The sequence below is a fragment of the Pelmatolapia mariae genome, linkage group LG3_W (assembly GCF_036321145.2).
Source record: "Pelmatolapia mariae isolate MD_Pm_ZW linkage group LG3_W, Pm_UMD_F_2, whole genome shotgun sequence".
In the NCBI taxonomy this organism is placed as follows: Eukaryota; Metazoa; Chordata; class Actinopteri; order Cichliformes; family Cichlidae; genus Pelmatolapia; species Pelmatolapia mariae.
In genome coordinates this window covers 92869024-92896385 of record NC_086229.1, presented here as the reverse complement: position 1 = coordinate 92896385, position 27362 = coordinate 92869024, and the positions used below count along the sequence as shown (strand labels likewise).

General features: G+C 43.0%; 1 protein-coding gene and 1 pseudogene across 3 annotated transcripts; both read right to left on the bottom strand.

Annotated features, from left to right (window-relative positions):
- Window positions 1-27362, bottom strand: part of LOC134625026 (NACHT, LRR and PYD domains-containing protein 14-like) — a 551707-nt pseudogene that overhangs the window by 437806 nt on the left and 86539 nt on the right.
- rtn3 (reticulon 3) lies at window positions 388-26907 on the bottom strand. 3 transcript variants are annotated; one of them, XM_063470390.1, is made up of 9 exons: window positions 26596-26907; window positions 20106-20153; window positions 12800-15247; window positions 7150-7357; window positions 5857-5995; window positions 4534-4603; window positions 4271-4317; window positions 2970-3028; window positions 388-2884 (listed from the first exon to the last, which is right to left on the bottom strand). In XM_063470390.1, exons 1-9 carry the CDS (start codon window positions 26684-26686, stop codon window positions 2836-2838), a joined length of 3159 nt encoding a protein of 1052 aa, XP_063326460.1. In that variant the 5' UTR covers window positions 26687-26907; the 3' UTR covers window positions 388-2835. The 3 variants fall into 3 exon arrangements, with proteins under 3 accessions (XP_063326460.1, XP_063326458.1, XP_063326459.1); XM_063470388.1 differs by lacking the exon at window positions 12800-15247 and having other exon boundaries at window positions 26596-26888; XM_063470389.1 differs by lacking the exons at window positions 12800-15247; window positions 20106-20153 and having other exon boundaries at window positions 26596-26887.

Below are 27362 nucleotides of genomic sequence, written 5' to 3'. Positions count from 1 at the left end.
TTCAAGTCGTACTAAACAAACTCAAAATGTGACATAAGTGTTGACATTAGTTTGTGACTCTGTCACTGAACTAACACAGCCTCAGCATGTTTGTGCTCTCCGCTCATGTTGCCTTCATATTAAATCATTTTTTGTTTTTTAAAGAACTTATTTTAACATTGCATTCAACAAACAAATCCTCCGTAACAAAACTTCGAGGGTCAAACTGCATTAGATTTCTTCACTTCAATGTACAATGATGCAAGTGGGGGCGAGTTTGAGACCCCTGATTTAGACATTTTATCAGGTTAAATTTGAGTCCTCCTCACTCCCACACTGGGGGCTGCTGGGAAAATGGTTAGTTTCTTTTAAGCCAGACAAAAGTAAACAGACCTCCAAAAAGCCACAGACCTTTCAGGTGTTTTTATTCATTTCACTTTGACATCAGTACAGAGACACATATGCTTTTTGTCCTTCCCTCCACACCAGCCTTCCCAAAGCTTCAAAAACTGGAACCAAAGTCAGCCAATACAGAACAGCTGATGTTAGTGAACAACACCTAGATATCAGTAAAGCAGAAAGCCATTGACAAAAAAACCAAAAAATCAAAGTCAGACACACTCTGGTCAGATCGTGAGTCGTACGTAACACTCAAAAGGTGTTGTGCATCTGGAAGCTAGTTCTCTTTGTTTCATAGCAATACTGGTGGATGACTGACAGCCTGAGGTCAGCTGGGTGAATATTAAAGGGTCAGGATGAGCTATCCAGAAAAGTTAAATAAAAATGGGGGAATCAAAGATACGGACAAAATAAAAGTTACAAATGTTTCCTTAAAAAGTAGCAACGGCTTCGTTTTCATTAATAAGCAGATGTGAAATAGAACTAAAACATTTCGTTTTAATGCAGAAATCTAACATCTAATAAATCTAATCTGAATGACAAGACAACTTTAAAATAAGCTTCAATATGCAACGTCTTCACATTCAAATGTATAAAGAGGGTGCATAACAACAGTATCTATGTGAGATCTAAAGTGTGATTAGCTCAAACACATGCCGTGCCCTCTGCACCCGGAGCAGCTGGACACAGGCTGGTCGGCCCCGGTCAGCAGCACGAGGGCAGCTGACCCGGGCCGACCGAGCGACAGGCTAACAGGAAGTTACACGTGTGGATGTCTCGCTCGCCCAGAGTGCGAACAAGACACCGGCGCATGCACAAGGAGTCAACACACAGAGGACATGCATGGGGAGCGGTGAGCACACGAGGCAGGGGCGGCTTCTCACCGCCGGCCGTTGGGTACGTTCAGGAGATGAGCAGACTTGCACGATGAAGCAACACTAACACACACTATGTCTCATTTCATTTCCATCCACATATTCATCCCTTAAATTAATACGGAGATTAAGCAGTAGTGCCGACACAGGAGATCAAAAACACCATAATAACAATCACGAGTATTCATATTAAACCAAAGTCAGGATCAAGAATATGATACAGCCTATAGAGAGACTCCAGCTTACACCTGCGCTTCACGGCAGTCAAAGAAAAACAAGATGACATACAGAGCTCTGTAATAACCCGCCCCATCTCCTCCAGCAACACTACATTCAAAACGCACTCGCCTGTTTGTACAAACCCACACCTACGCTCTAAACTCGCAGCCGATGCATCGCACGAGTGAGATTTTCCAAACAATATTAATAAGACGTTTTTAAAATGCACCAAAGCTAAAGCAACTCTGTTTAATAGACATTACATTTAATAAAGTCGAGTTACAAACTAAAACACATGACAACGCTGGAAGATTCAAACATTTGACACTTTGTCATTTTGAAAGTCAACAAAACAATCGTCTGCAAAGGTAGCCGGGGACGTTAGATTTAAGGGTTGTGGCACAGCTCCGAGTGTATGCTGCTTAACCTAGTTCATAATCAGGAATTCATGTCTCGAGAGGCTTCTGACAGACCTCCACGTTAAACTTATGAAGCTCAAAAACACTTAACATAACTCTTACATTGCTACTGTCAAGCTAGTAGGGAGTTCAAGCAGCTAATGTATAATTAATACCAATAGCAGTAATAAGAAGAATCAAAATTTACACGTGAATGTGAGAACTCAACACTTTGTGGCTTGAAAGGGAGTACGGGAACTTTCCTTTAGAACGCGAGGCTAACGTGCTCTAACACAGAAACCTACATCTGATCAGAAGAAGGTGAACTAGACCAAATTATCACAGCTGGCTCAGAGTTCCCATCCTTTTTATTTCAACCTGCTCATGAAAAAATAAAGTTCAGTGCATTTCAGAAACTACTTACATAGACAAGTGTCTGTACGGTGAATGGAAACTTGTTACCACCCAAAAGGATGCTGACTTTTTACTTGGAGACAACGTTGCCATTTACCTTCAGGCAAACATGCGGGTCAAGTACAGACATTTGCTATTTTGTGACATCAGCTGCCATCGTACACCCTCTGCTTGCTGCGCGAGACAAAACCAGGTCATAGATTCAGTTTAGTTCACTCGATCCCGTCTCCGTTCCCCCGCGGCACGTCCACAGCCAGGCGGGGTACGTCGTGCCGTTACGCCACTTCCTCGCTTGCTATGTGCTTCCTGTCTGCACAGGCACAGTTCTCTTCTAATGCTTGCAAGTTAAGCTGCACAGTAGTTGATTATTGAGTAGCTCAGAGATTTTCTATCTAGGAAGTTTCAGTGTAGTAGGGTGCTGATGGTGGACGGTGTGGGGAGGAGGAGTTAGACCGGGGAGTCGGAATAACCGGAGACTGGGATAAGGGAGGGAAGATATGGTGATGAACATGAAGATGATGGGGCGTGGTGCTTGGTTTGGGGCTGGGGGATCATTCAGTTTTGCTGCGCTTCACAGCTCCTGGGAGTTTCTCTTGTAGCCTGCGGGAGAGAAAGCACCACAGGAGTGAAATCCAACAACCTGGAGACTGAATGAAGACGAAAGACAAGTTTCTGCAACACTTACTTGGCAATAGTAGTGTTGACTTGAGTACGTGCCAGGTCGATATACTGATCAATCTGAGTCTGGAAAAACAAATGAGAGCAGATGTTACCACCTCAGAGGAAGACAAAGAAAGGAAAACCCTTTGGAACGCATCGAGCTTCTTTCTGTGCAGTCGTTATCCCAGTTCTCCACGTTTTCCAAAACTCTTTACTAAAAACAAAACGGAATAAAATTCATTACATCAAATAACCTGCTGCAGTCACCCAGTGTAGCTGCTGCAAGCTAAAGTGCAGTCAGTTAGTCTCCTGTTAGTGGGGCAACTGGTCATTCTAAATTGGTTTGTCTCTGTGTGTTAGCCCTGCGACAGACTGGCGACCTGTCCAGGGTGTGCCCTGCGTCTCGTGGGACAGGCTCCAGCCCCCCTGCAACCCTCAAAAAAAGGATAGAGAATGGATGGAGTCTAGGGTCGGGCGATTGCTGATAGCCTAGCATGCTCAGCCGGATGGTGGACACGTGCATGCTCATGCAAGTTAGTCGGGTTTGAGTACTTTACTCGCACTATACGTCTGCACAAGCGGCACACCGCTTTGGTTACATCCTCAGGTTTATCTATTTCATCCCAACTTGGTGACTTTATATTTCTTTTAGTGCCGTCAGCGTTAACGCGCCGTCATCACGATTAACAATTAAGCCATCTGGAGCGCAGACTGAGTCTAAATCCCTGAAATGTCTCTGTCAACGAATTTCGGCAGTTTGTCCAAAGTTTGTTCGTCAAACGCGTTAACATTTGAATCGCGTTAATCGTTATGACCGCGTTAACGCTGACAGCCCTAATGTTTGGGAAATTAGTTCGTCCATGTTTGGACTTCTTCTGAGTTGTAAACGCACAAATCAGTCCATGCATGATTACATGGCTCCGCCCATCAAAACGTCTGCGCATGCGTGAATATATCACCTGTTGGACTGACTAGTGTCGGTTGGAAAATTGTTACATATCGCCCGACCCTAATGGGCTCTCCTTTTACACATAATAGTCACTTCAGGAAAGAACAGTGAATGACAAAGACATTCAGGGACCGTGTGACTGACAGCAACCACACTGGTTAATTTTAAACTATTGTGAGCCACAAACTGGGACCAGTACAGATGATGGTGCCTGCCATTCCTGGCAGTCCGTGACTACAATCCCCTCAGTGAGCCAATGACTTCATGTTGTCAGGGCCTCATAAAGCCTTCAGTGTGTGATGGAGACTGCACTCACTGCTGACGGCCATGTTTACACTGCTGAGCTGATCAGCTCTGAAAGGAAGCCTGAGACTCACCTTGTTCTTCTCGTAGATGGGGGGCACCGTGAAGAGCAGGATGTCGGCTGGAGAACAGAGAGAAACACGTTAGCCGACAGCAAATCCTGCAGAGCAAGTTCAAAGCTTGGAGTCGCTCTTTGACCCCAGAGCAACACAACCACCTGACCAACATGAGAACGCAGCACGGCGTGCATGAACACCCACAGATCCCTGTAAGGTTGTTCCCTGTGATTGTGAGCGTTCCAGTGAGCGAGGCAGAAACACTCCGGTTCAAAGCTTACCCAGGATGAGGATGGTGATTCCATTAAAGACGGCTCCCACGTAGGTCAGCAGCCACATGACCACAGCCAGCTGCGAGAAAAACAAAGAGCAACTCAGAGAGCTCAAGTTCAACAATAAGCAGCGCTTACACATGAATGACATCTGCTCAGTGCGACGCCACTTATCCTCCTTAAATCCTTAGTCGTGTAGGGAGCGCTTGATTTGCGTTCTCCTGGCTGAGCATTCGTTTTCAAACTGTTTAATTGTGTTAATTTAACAGTGGAAAAACCAAAATCATGGCCGAGATTAAAAGCTGATTAATTGTGCAGTCCTAACACAAACGAGCAGATCCTGTTTCCTCCCTAAAGAACAGCGTTGGCTGTCATTGGTCCAAACTAGGGATGGGTTTTGATTAGTGATTTTCCGATGAAAATCGATTTTAGCTTGATATCGTGACATCGATTCATTAAAATCCTGAAACGATTTTTAAATATAAATTTATTTTGCCCCAAATACCAGAATCTCAGGTTAAAGCTCACGAAATTTCAACAAGCACCAAACAGCTGAAACAGAAACAGGAACACGGATTCTGACGTAAACACAAAGAGCGGACCCGCCGACGCATCAGACACAATATGGATATGTACTGATAGTGATCAGAATTATAATATTTCTGACTGTCTGAGGCTAAATGTCCCCGATTTAAATCGAAATCGATTCTAGAAATCAGTGACGATACCCAGCCCAAGTCCAAACTCTTACTCTGACAGCTGCCTCTCTGTGGAGGCACTCTAGCTTGATATAATATTGAATTTCAAACATTTAAAGAGCTTGGAAAAAAGGCGACTGGACTTCTTTGAGCTTCTTGAAGACGTCTCACGTCTCATCTGACAATTTTCTTCAGTCCTGGAGTTAAGAATCGCCACCATGTTATGTCCGAGTCAGAGTCTCCTCCAAACTAATCAACGTGCCTTTGTGTAGATTTAAAATACGATCTGGTGACCGTGCTCTGATCAATAAAACAATCAAATCACAGCCGTTAGTAAATCATTTTTAGGAATTCCCAGTCAGGAAATCAGAGGACCGGATGGATCTAGAGGCAGATCTGTCTGTGCTTCACTGCAGCTGGATAAGGAGTACTGATGTGGGTCACAGTCATAACACGGTCATAAATCCTGGGGTTATTCTGAGGATGGAGATACGATCCAACCGTGACCTGGTTTGAAGTTAACACTGCACCAACAAAGCAAAGACTGGAGCAGGCGAGCACGGAGAGATCGGGGCTGGTGCTGCGCGACAGGAAGAGGAAACAGACACCGACTGACAAGCTCAGAGCTGCTCACCTTTAGGGAGTCCACAAGGTCTTCAACCAAGAAAAGGTGGCTCATCTGCTTCAGAGCTCGGTTGATGTAGGTCAGACTTGCATCCACGTGTTTGCGGAAAGTCTCTGGAGCGATGCTGACATCCTTATCTATCAGTGCTCTGTGGAGGGATGGAGGAAAAGAGGCTGAGCACAAACAAAGGATAAAACCAGTCGCATTAAAACACTCACATAAAATAAAACAAAGACAAATAAAAAAAACAAAAACACGCCTTTCTAATATTTAAATGCAACATATTCCAAAGTTTGGGAGCCATAACTGAAAAAGCCTGTTCTCCTCTAAGTTTCAGTCTAGTTTGTGGGACAACCAAAAGCAGCTGGTCGGCTGCTCCAAGGACCTGCGAGGGAACGTAAGGCCGAAGTTCCTCAGAAAGGTATGGAGGAGAACGACCGTTTAGACGTTTATAAACCAACGTTAGGACTTTGAAATTAATTCTGTGATAAACTGAAGAGAGGACAGGACAGGTGAGGTATGTTCATGCCTGTGTGTGAGAGACGAGCAGCAGCTGTTTGGCTGACATCAGCATGAAGTGCATCGCAATAGTCAAGCTGAGTTGAGATAAAGGCACGTATGTTCACTCCAAGTCATGCCTTGATCAAACTGACTTTGCTATTTGCCTTGACTGGAAAAATGCTTTTTTGCAACACGGAACAGATTTGGTTATTAAATTTAAAGTCAGTCCACAATGACTCGCAGATTTGTGACTAGAACACGTATACAGCTGCTCGAGCTTCATTACAGCTTCATTTAAGGCCTAAATGTAAATGTTTCCCACTGAATGCTGTTGCTCTAAAAAAACAACTTCTAATATGAACAAAATATAAATCAGCACAATTGATTTGTGAATTTTCTTCACCAAACGAAACATTTTCAGCAGCCTGGACTAACACCAGCCAATCAGAAAGCACCTACAGCTGCACCGACTTTCTATCCAAGACAGAGGTGGGAATCAGATTCCACATGACAGCAGATCATCACAATAATCACCTTTGACAGGATTGGGTTAGGGTAGGGGAGTATTACAACATCATATATTGAAATGCATCACTTTTTAAAATTGTGATTTATGTCTTCAAGGTTCAACTTTATTCAGTAAAACAGATAAAAACAAAGTTTTTGCTGTGCAGCACACCAACACTGCCAGGCTGTCGTCAGCCTGTCTGACTGGGTCATGGTGGCAGCTGTGTGCCACTTCTGATAATATCGCAATTAACTGTGACAGACAGAAAAATCTCACATCTGCGGCCGTCTTACTTGAACGGGTGACCCTCATTGGACTTCTGCACAGCCTGGACCACAGACTTGTAGATGCGGAAGGTGATGGTGACGCAGAGCAGAGCCAGCAGCAGGTAGGAGACCACGCTGATGATGCTGAAGGCTGCGAGCGACAGCAGCATCAGCAAGGACAGGCCGAACGCCACGCCCGACTTCTTGGGGTCTCGCCAGTGAATCAGATCCTTAGCTGCAGAGAGAAGACGGGACTAATGTGAACATTTCCAAACATACATTTGACTCCAGCCCTAAACTACTGCAGCTTTAATCCACCTTTAACCCTTCTAAGCCTACAGAAGTCTGCACAGTCCCATTCGCATATCTATTTTTAAATCCCGGTAGATTTGCAACCAAATAAGCGAGAGCAATATTTTTGTTCTTTGCATGTGAAAACGGAGTTACACTTACATATCCTGAATTCAACAAGGTGGTGGCTTCCTTCCACTAATGCCTTTGCAAAAATCGCGTAAAATGTGCAACAACAAAAACATAATCCAGAAACACACTTTGCTGATCTGTCAGCTGTTCATAGTGCTTCCCATGTTGGAATAAACGTCATCGCATTGTCAGGAGGAGCTATCGCATGTCCGCCATTATCTCCGAAAACCGTTTTTCCCTCCTGCAGGGCCTTTCACTGGTGCTACTTGAAGTAGTTCCTCGGACACTTGGAACTTAAACTGCACTGTTGGAAATGGTTGATTTTCATGCATAAACTGTTTTATTTGCAAATTGTGCTCAATAAGATCCATTTTCATTTTTGCTGGAGTTTATAAAAATGAGTCTGATACCAAAAAAATCTGCAGAAGTTTCAGCCTGAAACAGTTTCACACTGTAAAACTGATTTTTGCTGAAGGCGTAGAGGGGAGAACAAAATGAAAGTACTGATAAGGGACCCACAGGATCAATTTGAAACTCCCACGCGGCCTCATTTTCGAGTTATCGCATTCACAAACGTGGGTGTCAACACCGCCCGCCCGCTGCAGTTTTTACAGCTGAGGGGTAAAAAGTATTGGTCCATTTATAGCAGTAGGAGTGTTGTTTCGGGGACCAAAGGTAACACGGCCTCTCTGATACAGGACAATCAGATTAGCCAAAAGATAAAAACATCCCAGCTTCCACAGAGAAACAACAGGAGGGTGGTCTGGTAAACACAGGTCAGAGGATTCAGACATTAAGTCAGACCTGCTCTTGTTCTCTTTGTAGACGAGTCAGTTATCTACAAAGAGACGGTCATTTTCAGGCACTCGCAGCACATTAGTTGTGACTGGCTGATTTCAGAGAAAAATGAAGCCATTTTCCTTCAAGAACACATTCTGTAAGGATCTGATAAAAACTGAGTGTTCACCATGAATCTCCTCAGGCATCTGCAGCCCACAGTAACTGAATAACTTCGGACACACGTTTCATGTTTGTATGCACGTGCAGACGTAACAGCCACTCGACGAGGCAGTTACATAACCGCGGGATGGGTTGGCACACTGGAAACTGACTTCCTTACAGTGTATTGGGAAAAAAGGGGGCAGTTAAAAAAGCCTTCTGCGGTGGAGAAACCACATGGGCTTATGCCACGGGGACAGTTCAAGCCTCAGTGCTCCAGCAGCTTTAATTGGAGCAACTGTTATATAGGACTCTCTCACTCGCTCACACAAGCAATGAAAAGCAGCTACACATCATTTTGTTTTAAACAGGACACCAACTAGACACTTGCAACAGCAGCGTTACCCTCAGCCAACTAGCAGACTTGCCCAGGGTATCACGTTCAAAATCCTACGTCACCTTGCTCTTGAGTTCATGAGATTTTCAGAAAACTTGACCTCTGACGTTCAAGTCGAGGACAATGAGACCCAAAGATGTCAGAGACTTTTAGTAGATGCACCTATTAGAAGCTCCTGAATCGCCTTGTTATCGCGTTCACAAACTTGGGTGTCCGTGCCGCCTGCCTGCCGGGGCAACGATAAAATCCCATCAGCCTTTCATGTGATTCATTTAAAAAATATTTTGCCTGAGTTGAAAATTCTCCAACTCTGTCAATCGAACTTTTCTGGCCAAGTGAGACTTTATTAGTCGAGACCGAATACCTCGATATAGAGTTTTATTACTGATATGATGTGATTAGGATACAAACAGTATCTAAAACTCAAAACGCAGAAGGGAAACAACATCACAGCCTCACTGAAGTCAGCAGAGCGAGTCGCTATAACCTGTGACAGCTGACATCCAGAGCTACAGCCACCACCTCACATTATATGGACAATAGACTGGAGTGGGGATGGAACAGCACACTGGAGATGCTGGGACACTTGTTGGAGCAACAAGCAGCAATCTCTGCAACTCTGCTCTCACCTGAAGCGAGGAGAAGTCTATAGTCTTACAGAAGCTGATAGAACTGATGGAGAACATACAGCAAAAGCTCTGAAGCCACTGCAGGCAGCCACAGGCTTTGCACTGCAGCGTGGTAAACCCAGCGTGTGGCTCTGCTGTCCGCTTGTTTATTTTCCACATAAACCTTTCACAATAGAGCTGAAGATCCTGTTCAGATTTTTCAAAATAAGAGATTCACAGAATTTACAGAAAATGTAAATGTTTGTGATATATATCATTGTCGTGACGATAAATGTCTTCTATCGGGATATGACATTTTGGTCATATGGCAAAGCCCTAATCTCTGGGACCAGTTTAATTCTGAACCATTTTATTTCCAGCTACTGGTGACATTGTTACTAGGAACTGCCTGAATCCACAACATGCAGACCAGCTTCTCTTCTTGCAGAGAAATCCCCCGTCTCTTCACCCCCACCCAGGAGTTTTTCGCACCAACAAAGAGACACAACGGGGGAAAAAAAGACATGATAAATGGATATATATAAATAGATAATGTGACTGCATTTGGAGAAACTTACCTTCCATTAGCCCATGAACTGCCCTACCTGTCTGTGTTGCAGTTAGGTTGTTTTTGTTATATGCAGAGGTGTGACATGACACTATAGATTCAATATGAATCTTGTAATATTAATTCAATGGGAACATGAGCGGAAAAAACTGCCTCAGCTAACAAGCAATCACCAGTCTCATCGCCCATCGGCACAACTTTATTGCCGTGCACGACAGAACACACCAGCTTATGAACAACTGCTCAGCGTGTCGAACACAGTAAACCAACACTCATACAAAGTGTCCCATCATAACAAAGACACTGTATAATTCATGGAGTGCATTTACCTTCAGCAAGACTAAACAGGACGTCACGACAATGAGGATGCTGGGCGTCAGAGATTATATCATTCTTACTGATTTAAGCACCTCTACCTCAAATGCATCTTTAATAACATCCACATGAGTTCAAACACACACGTTGCTTTTGGCATTTAACACTTAATTTTCATTCTAAATAAGTTGAGTTAGCAAAAAGCGAGGAACACATTTGCTCTACTTCTCAGCAACGAGTTTCAAATTTCAGGACCGTTGGAAAGTTTGCTGGAACAGATGAATCCATTTCAAGTGGTCGGTCACTCAGCATTCACTCAATTCTGCTAAATTTGAGAGGAAACAAAGTGAAATGGGTTCATTTCCATCTGCTTGTAACTAAACCGTTTATGCTCATCTTTTTTATGTACATTAGTGTTAGGCACATTAAAAATGATCTATATCTATCTGTACAGAAGATATTTTGGGTTTGTATGAGGATCAGGGCAGCAGCTATCGATTATTTTAGTGATCTATTAATTATTCCATTGATTAATCAAGTAATCTGATAAGAAATACTCTTGTCTTATTAATGAGCAATAATAAATATTTAAAAGAGAAAAAATAAAGGTCTGCTAATTGGTTTCCAAAATTCCCATCAGCATGACATCAGATACACACACTGACACAAACTCACCCAGCCAAGAATATCCCGCTTAATAACCTTGCAGAGCAGCACTAAAATAGCACAAGCTCGTGGGGGGAGGGGGCGGCACAACAGAGCTTCATTTTCAAAGCTCATTAATAATACAGCTAGCAAACATTTACAAAAATGTCCACTGAGAGCACGCCTCAGAGAACGAGGCTCATAGTAGCTTTAAAGTCAAACTAAAGTTTCTTTACGTGTCTGGCTGCACACTCTACTCGGTTTCTAATTTCAAGAACACCAGCACACGGCACCGTGTAGAGCCAGCTTCAGGTTCAAGTATGCAGCACATGCAGACACAGCAGAGTGTGTGTGTGTGTGTGGACATATAATATCTTCCCAAAGTGTCGCACTTTGGTCTGGTGACCACCTCATGAACAGTACAGACTGACTATCAGAATCAGGCCGTTTTAAAACAGCTCTCTGTTCTGAGGACAGTTACCCAGATTCCTTCAGTGGCATACTGTAGAAACCTGATCAGGAATCACCAAAACCGTAAGGTAACCTTTACATGACACTGACTATGTACACCATGCCTCTCCATCACACCATAGTCGTTATCGATGTGACACTAGGGACTGACTGTATGCGAGACTTTGAAGCCAAAGCATGGCCACCATACTTTAAGTAGCTCAAACTCAAGTGGCTCTGGAAACAAACTGAATTCTACAGAGCTCAAGCTTGTAAGTGGTTTGGAACGACAACAACAAAACAACCCCCCCAAAAACAAAAAAATCCAGCTAAATATTAAAAATAAAAAATGATTTTTTTCTCATCAAAGTTTGTTAGTACAAAAAGAAGATAATAGACGAACATGCTTGTACTCAGTATGGATTGGCAGAGTATTGATGAGTGTCGAGTATTAACGAGTGCCTGGACAATCTGTGCTAACAATCACATATGTAGCTAGCTATTTCAAGTTGAGGCAACACATGTCTGCAGTTTTTAGCAGCGTTGATTGTTGATATGATTGTTGGGTTTTTCTCTGCGTGTATTATTGTAGGGTCTACCTTACAATATAAAGCACCTTGAGGCGACTGTTGTTGTGATTTGGTGCTGTATAAATAACACTGACTTGAATTTCACTTCTCAATAATTCTTAGATGCCACTGATCTCTGACAACCAACTCAGCTCAAGTAAAGGATGGCTTTGTTCTAAACACCAACTACTCCTTTTTACTCCAAGCACAATCATATAGACAGAAACTTCATTCAGCTGCAAAATCCACTGTTATGTTCAACATGATATCAGCGGCTTGCTAAGTTTAAAACCCCCCAACGCTGTCTGTATTGCTTTTGAGGTTTTTCCACTTAAAAAATAAATAAAAATAATAATCTCAGCCTTTTTATCTTAGACTGTGCAGTGTGTCACGTCCTGTGACACGTAGCTGACACTTGTCACCCAGAATCAAGAGAGCATAAATAACTTAGATCATACTTACTCTTTGTCTCCTCGCTGTAAGTAAGAAGCTAAGTATGATCTGTTTTCACCATTTGATGCATTCCGAGTTATTTATGTTCTCTTAATATAAACCTCTGCTTCTGGGTGATAAGTTTCAGCTACGTGTCACAGGACATGACACATTGCACAGTCCAAGATAAAAAGGCTGAGAGGGCCAAAAAGCTGACGATAAAAAAACAACAGGAATCCTTTTGCTAAAGACACAGGTAGTTATAAGCTGCTCCAGCTAAGGAGGGTGCGTGAGGTTAGCAGGCTTGCTGCCCAGAAGAAAGAGATGTTACCTGATAAGTGGGTTAGTATTGCTGTCAAGACATGCTCAGCAAGATGATAGGCCTCGGCCACCAATTCATCGATAGCTTCTACCTCTTTGGAATATTTGCTGTCATAAGCACGGATGTGCTGGGAACATGGAGGATTAGTTACTGATGCTAAGGAAGACTGCTGTACAGATGCAGCGCTGAGGTCAGTTTGGTCTCGGTCTGAAGCCTTGGTAAGGGTTTTCACCGCCTCCTCCTCCTGACTGCTGCAAAGCTCTTTGAGAGCACTGATAGTAAGTTGTTCTTGTTCAAGATCCATCACCACGGTTGGAGGTAACTGGGAAGGATGCAAACTGGTTTTGTTGAGCTCGCTCTTTCCGTGAACACCTTGATGCACGCTGTCGGGATATTCTTCATCTTGCCTCGATTTGAGACATTCCCGCATGAATTCCACAAAACTGTCTGTAGGTTCGGAAATGGAGCTCTCATTCTGTGCACCATCTGCAACAACGTCGTTGCTCATTTTCTGATCGGACTCTTGCTCACCGAAGCTGCTTTGTGCCTCGCTTTGGAAAGAGGAGTAAGGATTTGGGGGATATTCTCGTAGAGATGGCTGATCAGCTTGCTCTGGGGAAGCTTCATCTTTCAGTGAAGCGATATCACCCAAACGTTGCCTGTCCTCGGTAACATCAGTTTGTGCAGAGCTTGCATTCAGCGTATCGGGGTCAGTTGGGGAAGGATCAGAAAGAAACCGCTCCTTAGCATTGCTCAGCTCTTTATGGTCAATATCGTCCAGGGGAGAAGATGCATCATAATCATAATCAAATGATTGTCTGTCATATATATCATCCTGCATAAAGGTGGTTTTAGAAAGAGGAACAGGCTCTATGAAAGTCTCTTTTGTGGGGATATTACCCTTTTCATACAATTTGGGCTGTGTGTGCTCCTGACCTTCATCTGACCACTCATCATCATTGTCTGGAAAGTCCACTTCTGCATTTGTGAGTGTGAATTGGGAAGTTTCTTCATTCATTTTATTTGGAGTAGTCTGTGATTTATCAGCTTGTGCTTGGGAGATGCCCGATGCAGTGTCCTTTGGAGCAGAGGGTTTGGGTAGGGTCTCCGACTTTGCTGCAGATTCCTGATTGTCTATTTCTGGAAAAGATGCAACGATGTTGCGTTTGGAAGAGTACTCGGCATCAGAATCCACAGGTGAGGATGGAGGCGAGTAGCCTTCCATGAACTCAGTTTCCAGGGGACGCGTTTTGGGTAGTTCGGTTTTAGTGTCTTCAGGTTGTGAATGTGAGGTTTCTGGGCTCTCGCTGGCTGGGGGATTTTCAATTTCAGAATCCACATCTTCTGCTTCAGGTTCCATTTCCATCTCCTCCTCACTGTAATTTGGTTCATCCGTCTCAATAACATTGATTGTTGGAACCTGCATTAATTTCCTCTCCGACTTTGGTGGAGGCGTCTCCTTTTCTGCAGGAGGAACATTCGAAGATGCAGGTGTAGCGGTGGGATCTTTCGAAAGTTGTGGCTCAAAAGATGGATGGGGGGCAGAAGCAGGAGCACCCGTCTCGTCTTCAATAACAGTGTCATCCGACTCTCCTGAGCTGTCTGCTTCACTTGGCTCTGGGGGCTCTGGATCGCGGGTCAGGGAGGCCTTCTCTTCATCTGAAACGTTCTGCTTTGCCTCTGGACATGGAGTGTCAAAGCCTGCAGGAGGTGATGCAATCACTGAGTCAAGATTTGAAGGAGGCTGGTCATCCGATTTGTCCTGCTGATCCCACATGTATGCTGTTGGCAAAAAGTTAAAATCAAACTCTTCCTCAACGTTTGGTTGCTTCCTTGCATTATCAAAGTCATCTTTCACTGAGGGAGCTTCCACGGGAGAATCCATAAAAGCATCAGGGACACTCGTAAAGGAAGTAGGTATAACAACCCGAGTCCCCTTGTCCTTTGATTCAACACTGTTGGTGCCTTCAGTTAAATCTACAGAAGTTAAGTCTGGTACAGGTGGCAAATGAGCCTTCATCCACTCTTCTGTTTCTTCAAACTCGTTTACTTGTCTCAAATCTCCAAGAACTTCAAAGGGGGATCCTGGTGATTCCTGCTCAGAAGAACCTCCCATTTTCTGAATAGTTGGTGTAATTTTTTCATTTGGAGACATCCGATTCTCAACAGGGGATTTTGAGCTGTCAGTAGGAGACTTCTCATGGTGGCGGTCCCTGAAAAGAGAGAAACCTCCATCGCTTCTAAAATCAGATTGCTGCTTCTTGGCAGCGAGAGCCTCCAGGGCCTTTATTCGCTCAGAAACAGGGGATGTCTTTATTGGTGAATCCGGTGGTGCATCCGGTGGTCCTGCTTCACTTCCATAATTACCAAGGGAAAATGAACCAGGTTTGGAAGGAAAGCGAAGAGATGTCGCTACACCTTCGCAGGACTTCTCAGATCCCAAAACCACTCTTTTGTCTGGAATGTCGTGTATGGGGAATGACAGCCAAGAGGGAAAAAGGAGGTGAGGTCATAAAAGTCACACACTAAACACACGTGCACTTTAATATCGTTCAGCAAGGCCTTAATGCGACAGCCCAAGCATTCATGCACTGCATCATGGAAATGTATGGCATATTGATACTATGGATGACATCCAAGCTTTTCCATGCTGCTCATAAGTTTAACGAGCACTTAGTATGGAAATGGAATTATCAGCATGATCAAATAAAGCAACAGAAGAAAATAAAAATGTTACCAGTACATCATATAAATCACCATGTGTGGACATGGTGATGATGCATGTTCACTGCAGTCTGTATAACAAATGTGACTTGTTTCACACTTGTAGACTTTAGCACAATTTCTTTTTGAACAATATACATTTGCGTGTGTACGTTGAAAACGTTGATTTGGTAGCCGTTCCACTGAGATATAATCTGCTAAAGATATTCATTGTTGCCATTTCCAAACTCGACCCCTGATTTCATCTCAATTAATCTGTGGTTGTGTCCAAGGGTATACAAGAGATTTCTACCGCCATTTACAACTGAAACCCCACTCTGATTTCTCTCAGACACATAAACACACACAAAAAAAAATATAAATTTTTTTTTGCTAATACTAGCCACTCAATACGACGCAAGTGACCAACGTTACCTTTACTTAGAGCGCAGAATTAAAAAGCTAAAGTAACAGGGGATGTGTTGAGATGTGGAGTCCTGAGATGAGCACAACCTGATGACGCAGTCTTTGACTTCAACAGATCACCTTTGTTTTCACTTCCAAAACCAGGCTAACAATACGCCTAGCTAACAAGCTATATAGCACTTACCTTTCAAAAAAACAAAAAAAAAACAAAACTGCATTCTTTCAAAAACAACAAGTGAGTTCACCTCAAACAGTCAAGCACTGGAAGAAGAAGAAGCAATCAAACCACTACTCAAAAGCTGTTTTTCCCTACTATGGAAACTCAGGAAACGAGGAACATGGTAGCATTAATATTTGTATAGGAATTGGGGGCAAACCCCCCCCCCCCCCCCCCCCAAAAAAAAAACTTAAATGAGGCACAGCTGGTTTAAAATTCTGATTTGTTTAGCTTATTTACCTCTTATGTGGATGAACACTGTTAAATAATGGGCAAAATTTTCAATATTAATTGTTTGACAGAGGTACAGGTGGGCTCAAGTCAATAGAAGAAGAAGAAGAACCCCAAACAAACTAGGGCTGTTCGATATAACGTTACATATCGGATGACGATATGAAAACGTTTATCGTTTATTTCATGGTGTCGCAAAATAAACTGTTTACGGCAATATTTTTTCATCGTTTTGATGGTCACTGTAGGATTTCTTAAAGTTCTCGCTTTCTCTTATATTTAATATAACCACACTGCGGACGGACAAGCGCCTGTTTTTATCCGTTGTCGTTAGCAACAATGACGGTAAAACCATCGCGTGGCTCTGCCGTCCGCTTGTTTATTTTCCACATATACCTTTCACAATAAAGCTGAAGATCCCGTTGAGATTTTTCAAAATAAACCGAATCATGTGAAATAGTATGCAGAGTGTTTATGGAGAAGCTAAAAAGAGCCGCCAGGTGCAAAAAACTAAACCTTAGAGTCAAACGTTAGAACAGGCTTTTCCTCGCAGCACGCCGTGTAATAAATACTCAAAGAAAATTGCGGCCATTTCAACTTGTGTAACACTCGACTCCAGGTACACTACGCCCAGCCGGAAACACTTTACCCAAGTTAAGCTGCCCAAGATTCGCAGAATTTACAGAAAATGTAAATTTTTTGTGATATATATCGTTGTCGGGACGATTAATGTCTTATATCGGGATATGAGATTTTGGTCATATTGCACAGCCCTAAAACAAACAAAAATAACACTACCAGTAAACACTGGTTACATCCCTTAACCCAGGCTCTGAGTCCAGAACCAACTCTGAACCACGAAAGACGTCCTGTGTGTGACTCCTATGGCTGGGACATATCCAAGAAGTGCAGGCCAGCAACAGAAACACTTTAAACTGGCAGCCCAATTACTAATACTCATCACTAAAGGTGATTAAAGTTAAACAGTGAACTTTTAGGAAAAGTTCAAAACAGACATGTAAAATCAATTCAAGCTTTCATTACAACTTTTAACATTAAAAAATTTCATTAAAAAAGGGCAAGAAAAAAACCCCTGAGTCATAATTGCCTTTTAGTTGTAGAGTTATTTTCTACATAATTAACACTGGCTCGTCGTTAGCTTGCAATTATGTAACGTGCTTATACAAATATGTGAAGAGTTAGATAATACTGTTGCCCTTGAGCAGTAAATTGGGCCACTGAAGCACTTTCTATTCTCTTTGCCTCAGAGTGTTGAAGGCTGTCTCACTGTGGCTGCAGTAACCCTGTGCCCTCGGCAATCCTCCAGGCTACAGACTTCCAAAGGCGAGTCATTTTCAGTCCCCATGGTGACAAGTACCTGGCACATATTTTAAGAAATGAACATCAGCCCAGTATAACCAGTGCACAACAACATCCAAATTCTCATGACCAAGGCTTTACTTTGTAATTTGATATTGATCAGTCTTTTCAATTTACTCCAAACTTACATTTTTTTCTACTTTTTGGGGGGCTGTCAGCACCTACCCCTCCCTGCTCTCTGTATAAGAGTTTTCCAGCCATACTCAGCTGACTGCTCCACTTTGTCTGTGGTAGAGCTGCCACCTCCCCTGCACCACAATACAATGCTTTGTTCAAACCAGGCCACATGAATGCACTTTCCATCTTTCCAACAACGTTATGGAAGCTTTGGACTTGTAAACAAATTCCAAAACACATATTAGTGCTCGGGTTCCCTTGTTAAGACCTTCATGCTTCGATTCAAAGGTAGCTTTAAGAACTTGTTTAGTTACAACTGTCACCATATTTGCATATTAATAATCCCCATGTGCCATCGTGTGGCATCTTACAAATGGGGAATGAGTAGCCTTCTGTGACCGATTGGTGCAGTCTGCTGTCTACACTAATGGAGAGTTGAGTGGAGCTGTTGTGTAGCCACAGAATGGAAAACCATGGAGACCATAAACTGGCCCAGAGTGACTCCATATTTTCATTTGGTTGCAGCGCTGTGTCTGAATATCTGTGAGCTCCAGTGGGTGACCCCACACCTGTCTGCTGGTGGACCTTGACACTGTGCTAGTGCACCTGTGCTTTCACTCACAGGTGTTTCTTTTAAGTTGGCAGTCTGATGGTCTATATTAACATCATTATATTCTGTGTATGAGCTCACTACAGTATAAATGATTTACATTTGTTCCTACTCATTTTTCATTACATTTGCCTTATTAGAGATGATATGAAAAACCTGGTTTTCTAAATGTCTTTCACCTACTTAACACGCTCTTATTCAACTATATTCTCACTGATCCCTCAAATACTTGTTGCCATTTACAACAACAGAGGTGCCACATAAATAGTCTTCCAGGACTCAGCTGTTTTTTGTGGCAGCTGATAAAACAGCAAAAAGACCCAAGACTGAGGGCTAGTTTAACTCCTGTTTATGCTTACTGAACTTGTACTTGGATTTGGGTCCAAAATTGATTAAAATTCTGCAAAAACAGCTAGAAAGTGTAAAGTTTGTATCAGTGTATCTTTGCTGAGAAGCCAGTGAGTCCGAGTGCAAATTCCACAGGGTGTGGTCATAGTCGGTCACACCTCAGGGCGGCTGCTTGTGTGTTGTATTGGTGCAGCTCATGTTATCACTCACTCTACCCCTTATCTAGGCTTGTCTAACAAACAGGTAAAGAATGCTAGCGGTGATAGAAACAACAGTTCAAAAAGAATCAGAAAGCGAAGAAGCTAAATTGGGGGGTTAAGGAAAAATGTACCTACTTTTTTTGCATAAGCAATGATGTGAGACATGCACAAAGCCTATAGAGCCGTAAGTAGGTAGTGGGATGGAGGGTGAATGAGCTACAGGCAATGGCAGACCCAGGCCACTGGGCGGTCGATGATATCTCCAGTGCCACTCATCCTCCAGTACACAATAGCTTCTAGGACTGAAACTGGGAAGGGGAATTCAGATACTAGGGCAGCAGAAAGGTAGAATCATTCCCCTGAGACACCAACCTCATCCATTTTTAGATTTCTGGTCCTTTATGCACAATGTGAACTTGAACTTCTCTGCCTTCCTAAAATAAGGTGGCAATCTCGGGATTATCTTGAACCTACGGTGAGCGATGCTGACCTAAATAATGCCTGCTAGCAGGCAGCAAAGACTGAAATGGATCACACTGCTAGCAGCTGCAGACAGAGGGTTTTATGAGCAACACACTTAGTGTACAATTCTGGGCAAGAAGAAGCAGCAGTGAGTTCTCACATGGCCCAAGGAAGGCTTTGAGAGTGCCGGCGGCTCGTGGCAAGAGACGTTATTTTAACTCTACAGTATGACTATGTGAACAAGAGCTGTTGAGGCTCAAATTATGGCAATGGATAGGTACGTCTAAGGAGCCTGAAAAGAAAAGCAATCAATCAGTCAATAGTCGTTGAAAACAAGGGGAGCTTTGCTGACTGGTCAGCTTAGAATAACTGCAGCAGCCTAAAGGAGTGCTGAAAACAGACTGAGGTCTGCAGGAGGAGGGGCGGGTTAAGAGCAGGTTAGGGCCACAGTCACCTATGCTGTTTCTTTGCAGTCGAGCTGTTTTTACTGGGCTCTTATTTGGCAGGAGAGGGGCACTAGAAAGAGGCATGAGGCAGAACTGCACAGCAGCAGGGCAGCAAGAAAGTACAGGGCAGAGGGAGAGAGAGCAGGCGAGCAATCGAAGAGAACCATACACTTGCCTTGAGGAGACTGAATGAGAGATACAGGCGAAGAGGAAAGAAAGGAATCTGAAAAAATAAAGAGGACAGAAGAATAATCATCGTAGAAGAAGACAAACATCTCCATCCACTGTCCTCACTCAAAAGAAAAGAAAACCAAAGTTAACTTATCCAGCCTTAACAACTCTACACATGTACTACTTCACATAAGGACCAGAACAAACCAGTGCTTACAGGTGTCCATCGTTTCATTCAAACTTATAAAAACTTTAACACATGCACTTATATTTGCTACGCAAGCAAAAAAATCAAGACAATGTACTTAACAAGCAGACAAAAGCACTTGAAGAGACAGAAACTTCACACACAAACATTTAATTTACACAGTCATTGCTCCACAGCTCTGTCCAGTACCCATCTCCACATACTTTGGACTGCAGCTTGGTTTGGGCTAAAACCTAAACAGCACACGTCCTATTTCTTGCATTTACGCCACATACTATACTTTGTGGTTGGACGATGTTATCAGTCATTGGTGACGCTGCAAGATAGAACAATTGGATTATTCGTACCCCTGGTTCACAAAGGGAGCTCCACATAAGTTACAAAGATTTCCAATCAAGTGTGTAAAAACTAGACTGGCTTGGACAGCGCTCCATCTGCAACAACCTCCAACAAGACCAGAATGTACAGCGGGCCTGCACTAAGCTTTGCATGTGACTAAATGCCACCAACCAGCTTAAAGAATCTACCTAAAGTAAAAATGCCGGGGTCCACTCGCTCTTAGTCAACCCCAACTTCATATCTTCCACTGTGAACGCTGCCTTTCAGGGTAAAGTGGGAGCCAATAGGAGCTCATGCTTCACTCTTCCTTGTCATCAGTCAAAATTGAACGACTAGTTGAATTGTGGGAAAGGAACTTTCGCTGCGTAAAGATGAGGTGTGGCTTTTGCTTTTGTTTCAGCTCAACTGAAGGTGGTACAGGTGGGGCAGGTTAGGGTTGGTGTGGTGCAACATTCCTTCCTTCATATTACTGTAACCCTTTCAAAACACCACACCTTTGGTCTTTAACGAGACTGCAAGAACTAAATGGTAAGTGGACTGGTTCTTACATAGTGCTTTTCTACTCTACCTGAGCACTCAAAGCAACGTGCCTTTTCTAATACTCAAACATTCATACCAATGGCCGCACTGACAGGAGAGGAACCTGGGGTTAGTATGTTGCCCAAGGATATTTGGCATGCAGACTGGGAACAGCCAGGGATCGAACCACCAACCTTAAAAGTGCAGCAGGCACTCCAAGCCAAGTTAAATCCATATGAACCACTGATGCAAGTTTATGTTTTTCAATAGCTTCATTCATATCTACTTGCGTACAACAAATCAACACCTACAAATCTGCACATGCATCAGGTCACAAATTGTGAGATGCGTAAAAATGAGTATTTTTTTTGAAAAAGTGTGGAAATACAACAAGAACAACACTTTACATATGAAAGAGGATGGCAGAAACAAGAGACACAGTGTTGCCTTTTAGCTAAAACAGCTGCTTGTTTACTGCTTTTATCCCCCTGCATAAACGTTAGCTGAGAAATCCAGTTAAAAGGTGAAAAACAAACTACGAGCTAAAGGAGGCCATACAGCTCAACAGAGCTAAGGTGAACTCCAGAGTTAGAGATAATTCTCTGTGGATCTGTAGCCACAAATGACTCCTTAAAATAGAAAGTAGTCATTAGTGCAGCTTTAACCAATGTCTTATTGCAGAAATCATGGATCTGGAACAGAGTGCCTATACGACGAGGCTCCATGCAATCACAATAAGCATCCAGATACCACAGACCGGCATGGGAAAAAATGGACTCAAGCTTCTTAGTTTAGTGCCTGAATGGAAGTGAAGGGAGGCTCTACTGCCATGCCTGCAATTCCTGCTCGAGCTATCTTGTACTGTCCACCCCTGAGGGCTATCTGATTGCCTCTGTGACCCTCAGCAGGGACTGGAGAGAGGAGGGTCAGCTTGGCAAAGCAAGAAGAGAGCCAGCGAGGGGGATGGGGGCTGAAAGAACTCACTGTTCTTTCAAGCTTCGATTGTGTGCTTCACTTTTAACTGCTCAGTGGTGAACCGTTCTCACAAGAAATCATAAAGAAAGTCATATAGAAGGTTCTGGCTGTAGGTAGTGCATCACTAACTTCTGGATACTGTCAACTGCAGTAGCTGCAGTCTGCATTAGAGCAAAGCAGAGAAGGGAAAACAGACTGATGGGGGTTAAACATTCACTACTAACGAATGTTTGTTTGCACACATGATGAAATATGAAGAACGCACACAGTAGAGGATTTTAACCATCAAATTATGAGCTGATGATTATGATGAGCGCTGCATAAATTCACCACAAACTGCAGCGATACTCTATGGATTCCAAAGCCAACTCGTCCTGTAAATATGATGCAATATAGTTTGAGAAATGAGGTCCCCATTTCAAAGTGTGCCACTTCCTTTGTGACTACAGCCAATCACCACTGTGGAACTCAAGTGTAATGGGCTGAGCAACAGATAGAAGCTGGGCAGGCCAGGACATCTGCTAGCTCTGACATCCACAGACTCAAAATCCTGAGACAATTACCAGGAAAAATGCTGCCAAGTTAGGCCCAACAATTCTCTAAAAAGAAAAAAAAAAAAAAGATCCTGAAAAGAAAAAAATCCCCAAACTACAATAATAATTTTCTCTTGTCAATACAACTCTAGCATAACGCATGTAATAACTGGGCCTCAAGCAGAGGGAAAAGATGCAGTGTGCTGATGCTGTTTTGAAGTAGTGCAGAATCATGGGAGAATTTTCCAACATTATTCAGGAATAAGTCATGTTCATGGACTCGTCTCAAAATCTAATCTTTGACACCAAAAGCACCACATCATCTGCAAAAAGCAGGCACGCGATCCTGACGCCACTAAAGTAGAGGCCTCAGACACTTGCCTACACTTAGAAATTCTGTGAATTATGAACTTATTGCTGACAACGTGGACCGAGCTCTTGCTGTGGTTATACAGGGACTGAATGGCTCATAGCAACAGGCCAGATACTCGAGTAGCACCTCCCACAGGATCCCCCAAGGGGATGCTGTCGAATGTCTCCTCCAAGTTTTTAAAACACATTTGGCTGGGCGAAATCCCCCACGCAGCGACGGGAACTGATAAGAAGTTAGCAATTCTGATTCCATTATGGATTCTCATTGGCTCCACTTTGAAAGTCACCACCATCTCTAAGCAACATATCAAAGACATTACATTCATGCAAATTAATTACATGCTGAGTGGACTTTTTTGCATGCTGTGGGTATTTCCCCTCTTTGTTGTGATCATTGCTGAGGTCATTACTCAAAAATTGATTGCACATATTACACAGAACACTGTTCTTAAATGTAATGCAGTCCGTTACTTAATTACTCCCAGGAGAAAGACATTCATTACACTACTTGTTAAGTTACTTTCATGTTACTCTGTAAAATGATCTGAAACACGCCGTCTCATAATTACCAATTAACAGCATAAACTTGAGGCTACAGTCCCACACACCAACATAAATCCCTATCCTAATGAGGACACACATATCTTACTCTTAGTATTTAGGTATGAACACAAAGCCAAGATGAAAATCAGCACAGAGAGACTTTAAAGCGATCGTAGAAACATGAGCAGGTAGAAACGGAGGCTGCAGCCTGGCTGCTCATCAGTTTGTTACCTGTTGAAGTTCAGGTGCTTGCAAAGAGCCAAAGTTGTGTTAACAGTATATTGCAGTTGTTTGCAGTCTTGACTTTACCGTCGCGCTCTCATCCTTTTGTGCAATAAAAATAAAAGTAAGGTCCATGCTGTAGACTGCCCCACTATTATTCTCCTCCGACACACGACCTGAAATCAGCTGATCGTAGCAGGAGTGCAAGTATAGATAAGCGGGATCGATCGAAGGAATTGGACTACTGGGATTCCCATCCCTAGTTAACATTAAGGTAGTGGCTAAGGTCAATTATAAAAAATAACATTAATGTAGGAACTAGGCAGCAAACATCAGTTCTGCCTGTCTGTAATGTTAACGTGGTGTTAAATTAAGACAAAGACACAATTATGTTATTGTTAGGTTTCGAGATTAAAGCTAAGAAAAGTCTACGAGCAACTAGACAAACAGTGGTAGCCTTCCTCACCAGCTCTATTTGAAAGCACAGCACAGTCTCTGACAGCCTAAAAATATTGGCCTCATTTACTAATGTGGAAATGAGGCCAGTATTGGTAAAGGTCTTAAGTTCTGTGCACACAAATTTACCCTGTTCTTACCACCTTGCATATTGGACATGCAATAAAAAAATAAAAATAATAATAAAAAAAAGATTCTGCAGGATTCGTGGGATAGTGCCCAGAAATTAATCCGTTAGTGATGACAAACGACACACGTAGTTTAATTAGATAAGACAATTGTTTTAAATGACACACGGAGCAGTCAAATATGTTTAAATTAAGAGATTAAAACCTTTATATTTTTAATAACACCTACTCGGCTCGATCCAGCTCAACTCGATTCTACTCAGTTTCAGTCGTCTTCCATTACAAGCGAGTACCACCTCAGTGTGGGTGGGGTCATCATAGCTTATCACTGACACAAACACAACACAAACTGTTGAGGCGATGGTATACCTGCTGCTCTGTCTGTGGCTTTTTTTCTCTCCACAGACTCAAACAAGAGAGAGTTAAACCTCACTGTTGGGTTAAATTCTTGTGAAGGAGTCACTCTAATGACTCATCTGGTGAAATCATTTCCCGGCCAATCAGTGGCAAGAAGTCTGTTGTCGGTCACATTTTTGGCTCGACTCTGCTTGGTTGGAACCGGAGTGGGTACTAAAAGAAAAGGGACTACCAGCTAATGGAAAACCATAAAAACTGAGTCGAGTCAGGTATTAGTGCAAAAGAGACTTAAGTGTTCTTTGCTATTTTTTTTATTCTGCTAGTGTTGATACTGTTGCAAACTTATTGATATTAATATCAATTAAGAAATTATAGTACTGTGATAACCCTAAACACATATTACACACTAACAACATACATTTGAAAAAAAAAAGTTGTAAAGGATGACGAAGTTACTTCCTTGTAGAGGGGCATCTCTGCAGACAGGCTGCTGATGTGATCAGAGTCTAAACACCAGGCAAGTTAGTTCAACGCTTCATTCATAAAAAACCAAACCAGTTACACCTCACACTAACTTGACAATGTTTTTCCAGGATTCATATAAGCACAGACAACTCAACTTACTTACACCATCTGCAACTGTTGAATAATCCGATTATACAAATACTGAATTTTAACATTCATTGTTAAATATATTGCCCTTAATTATTTATCATCTGATGCGTTACATGGAAATTTCTGCAAACTTGCCAAACCACAGTTATCTACTTCAGCAGGGAGAATGTGCCACGCCCTGTAGGATCCAGCTGCTGGCATCACCACACCTGCTGCATTTCTTGAAAGTCTACAATCTTATGATTCACGGCTTTAGCTTTGCAGGATTCAAGTGGCGCAACCATGGAGTTTAAATCATGTCAGCCTCATACGCGGATCTAGAGAGGGCGTGATGGTGAAACTGTAGATCCAGGTTGTGAGTTTTTGTTTGAAAACGGGCTCCATGTGGAAGTGGAGCTGACGACAGCTATAAACTAAGTAGTAAATGAGCGTGCCGCAGCTCGTCGGGCATGCTGATGTTCTTCTGGCTCCCATAATCCAGGCAGTGCCAGCAAAAGGCCAATGTGCCTTTAAGAGGTGCCTCTCTGTGGTAACTGCACAGTGACAACGCCTCTGCAGTGCAGGGAAACGCAACATTTCGACAACGTTCACAAGAAAAACCTGTCATGTAATGTTTCTGCACTTATGAATAAGAATGTAGAAGAAGCTCTAATCGGACAGCAGGATTTACATTTCCATCTAGCTGACATCAAACGTCCCACGCACACGTACTTTAATCAGATGTGTTCCCTTTGTTTTAAACGAGGCCTTTTCAACAGTATTACGCCGTTCAGTAGCAGGCTGGTTACCGTCTGTCAAATACATAATCCCTGATTCTGCAGGGCCGCCTACTTGCTGTGCTCCTGTTTGTCAGTAAGGCCAAATAAAAAAGAGGGATTCAAAAACTGTGTTAGCTTGTTGTTTCGCCTAAAACGAGCCCAGACAGCAGGCAGGCCACAGCTGCACGGAGCGTGACTGGCAGTCGTGTGTCAGGAAATATCCACGACCACAGGTGTCTCCCATCACAGCTGAAATCAGCTCCTCGTCCAGGCAGCGGGAGACACAGTGAGGGCGTTCTGCATTACAATGGCTGTAGTCATAACGTTACTGCGTTATAAACTGCACGTTAACCGATATTCATGCGTGTAAATAAAAGCCCAACACATACAGCTTAACGTAAGGTACGAATAAAACACCGCATCGAGCGCTACATTTAGCTAGCTACCGTATCCTTTGGTTACTTCTTACCAGACAGCTTTGATTCTTTGGTAGCAGAATTTTGTCCATCGGCAAAGCCTTGCGACGACGATATCTGGGCGGACTGAGTCACTGGATCCATTTTATATAAGTTACAACACAACTGCACAGAAGCGGCGAAACGTCTGTCGTCTCGGATGGGGTTCTCTTGTAATGGTCTATCAGGGTGTCTATGACGTCTGACTTTCCTCGAATTTCCCTCAAAAGCGGGACTCGGCTCTGCACCTTCAGCCTATGTCCGAGCACTGAGAGCGGAGCGGAGACGGAGGGAAACAAGGCAGAATGTGGAGGAGGGGCAAAAAATGTGTCTGCGTGTGAGACGTTCAAGGCTTACGTTTCCAGTAGGACGTGTCAGCGTTCAACAACACCAGCAAAAAAGCCTTACATTATCATTTATCACCATTGGCTGATCTGTCCATCTCGCTTCTACCATTTAAAAAAATTATATCAAGTACAACAGTGCAGTGTCACTGAATTCCCGAGCAGCACATAAAAAACAGACCACAGCATCACAACAACTACTCCTTAGCACAGGACACCATGGACAACATACCTTGTGTACTTCGGAAATTAGCTATTAATTTACTGGGAGACTGAATTTGAAATACGTTTAATCGAAATATTAGATCATGAGTGCAAATCCACAATTTCGATCAACATGTACAATGACAATAACAGGTTATTCTGTACTATTCTGTAGACAGAACTATGTCTGAGCTTGTGTCATAGCCAAAGACATACTGCTTTAATTAAAGATA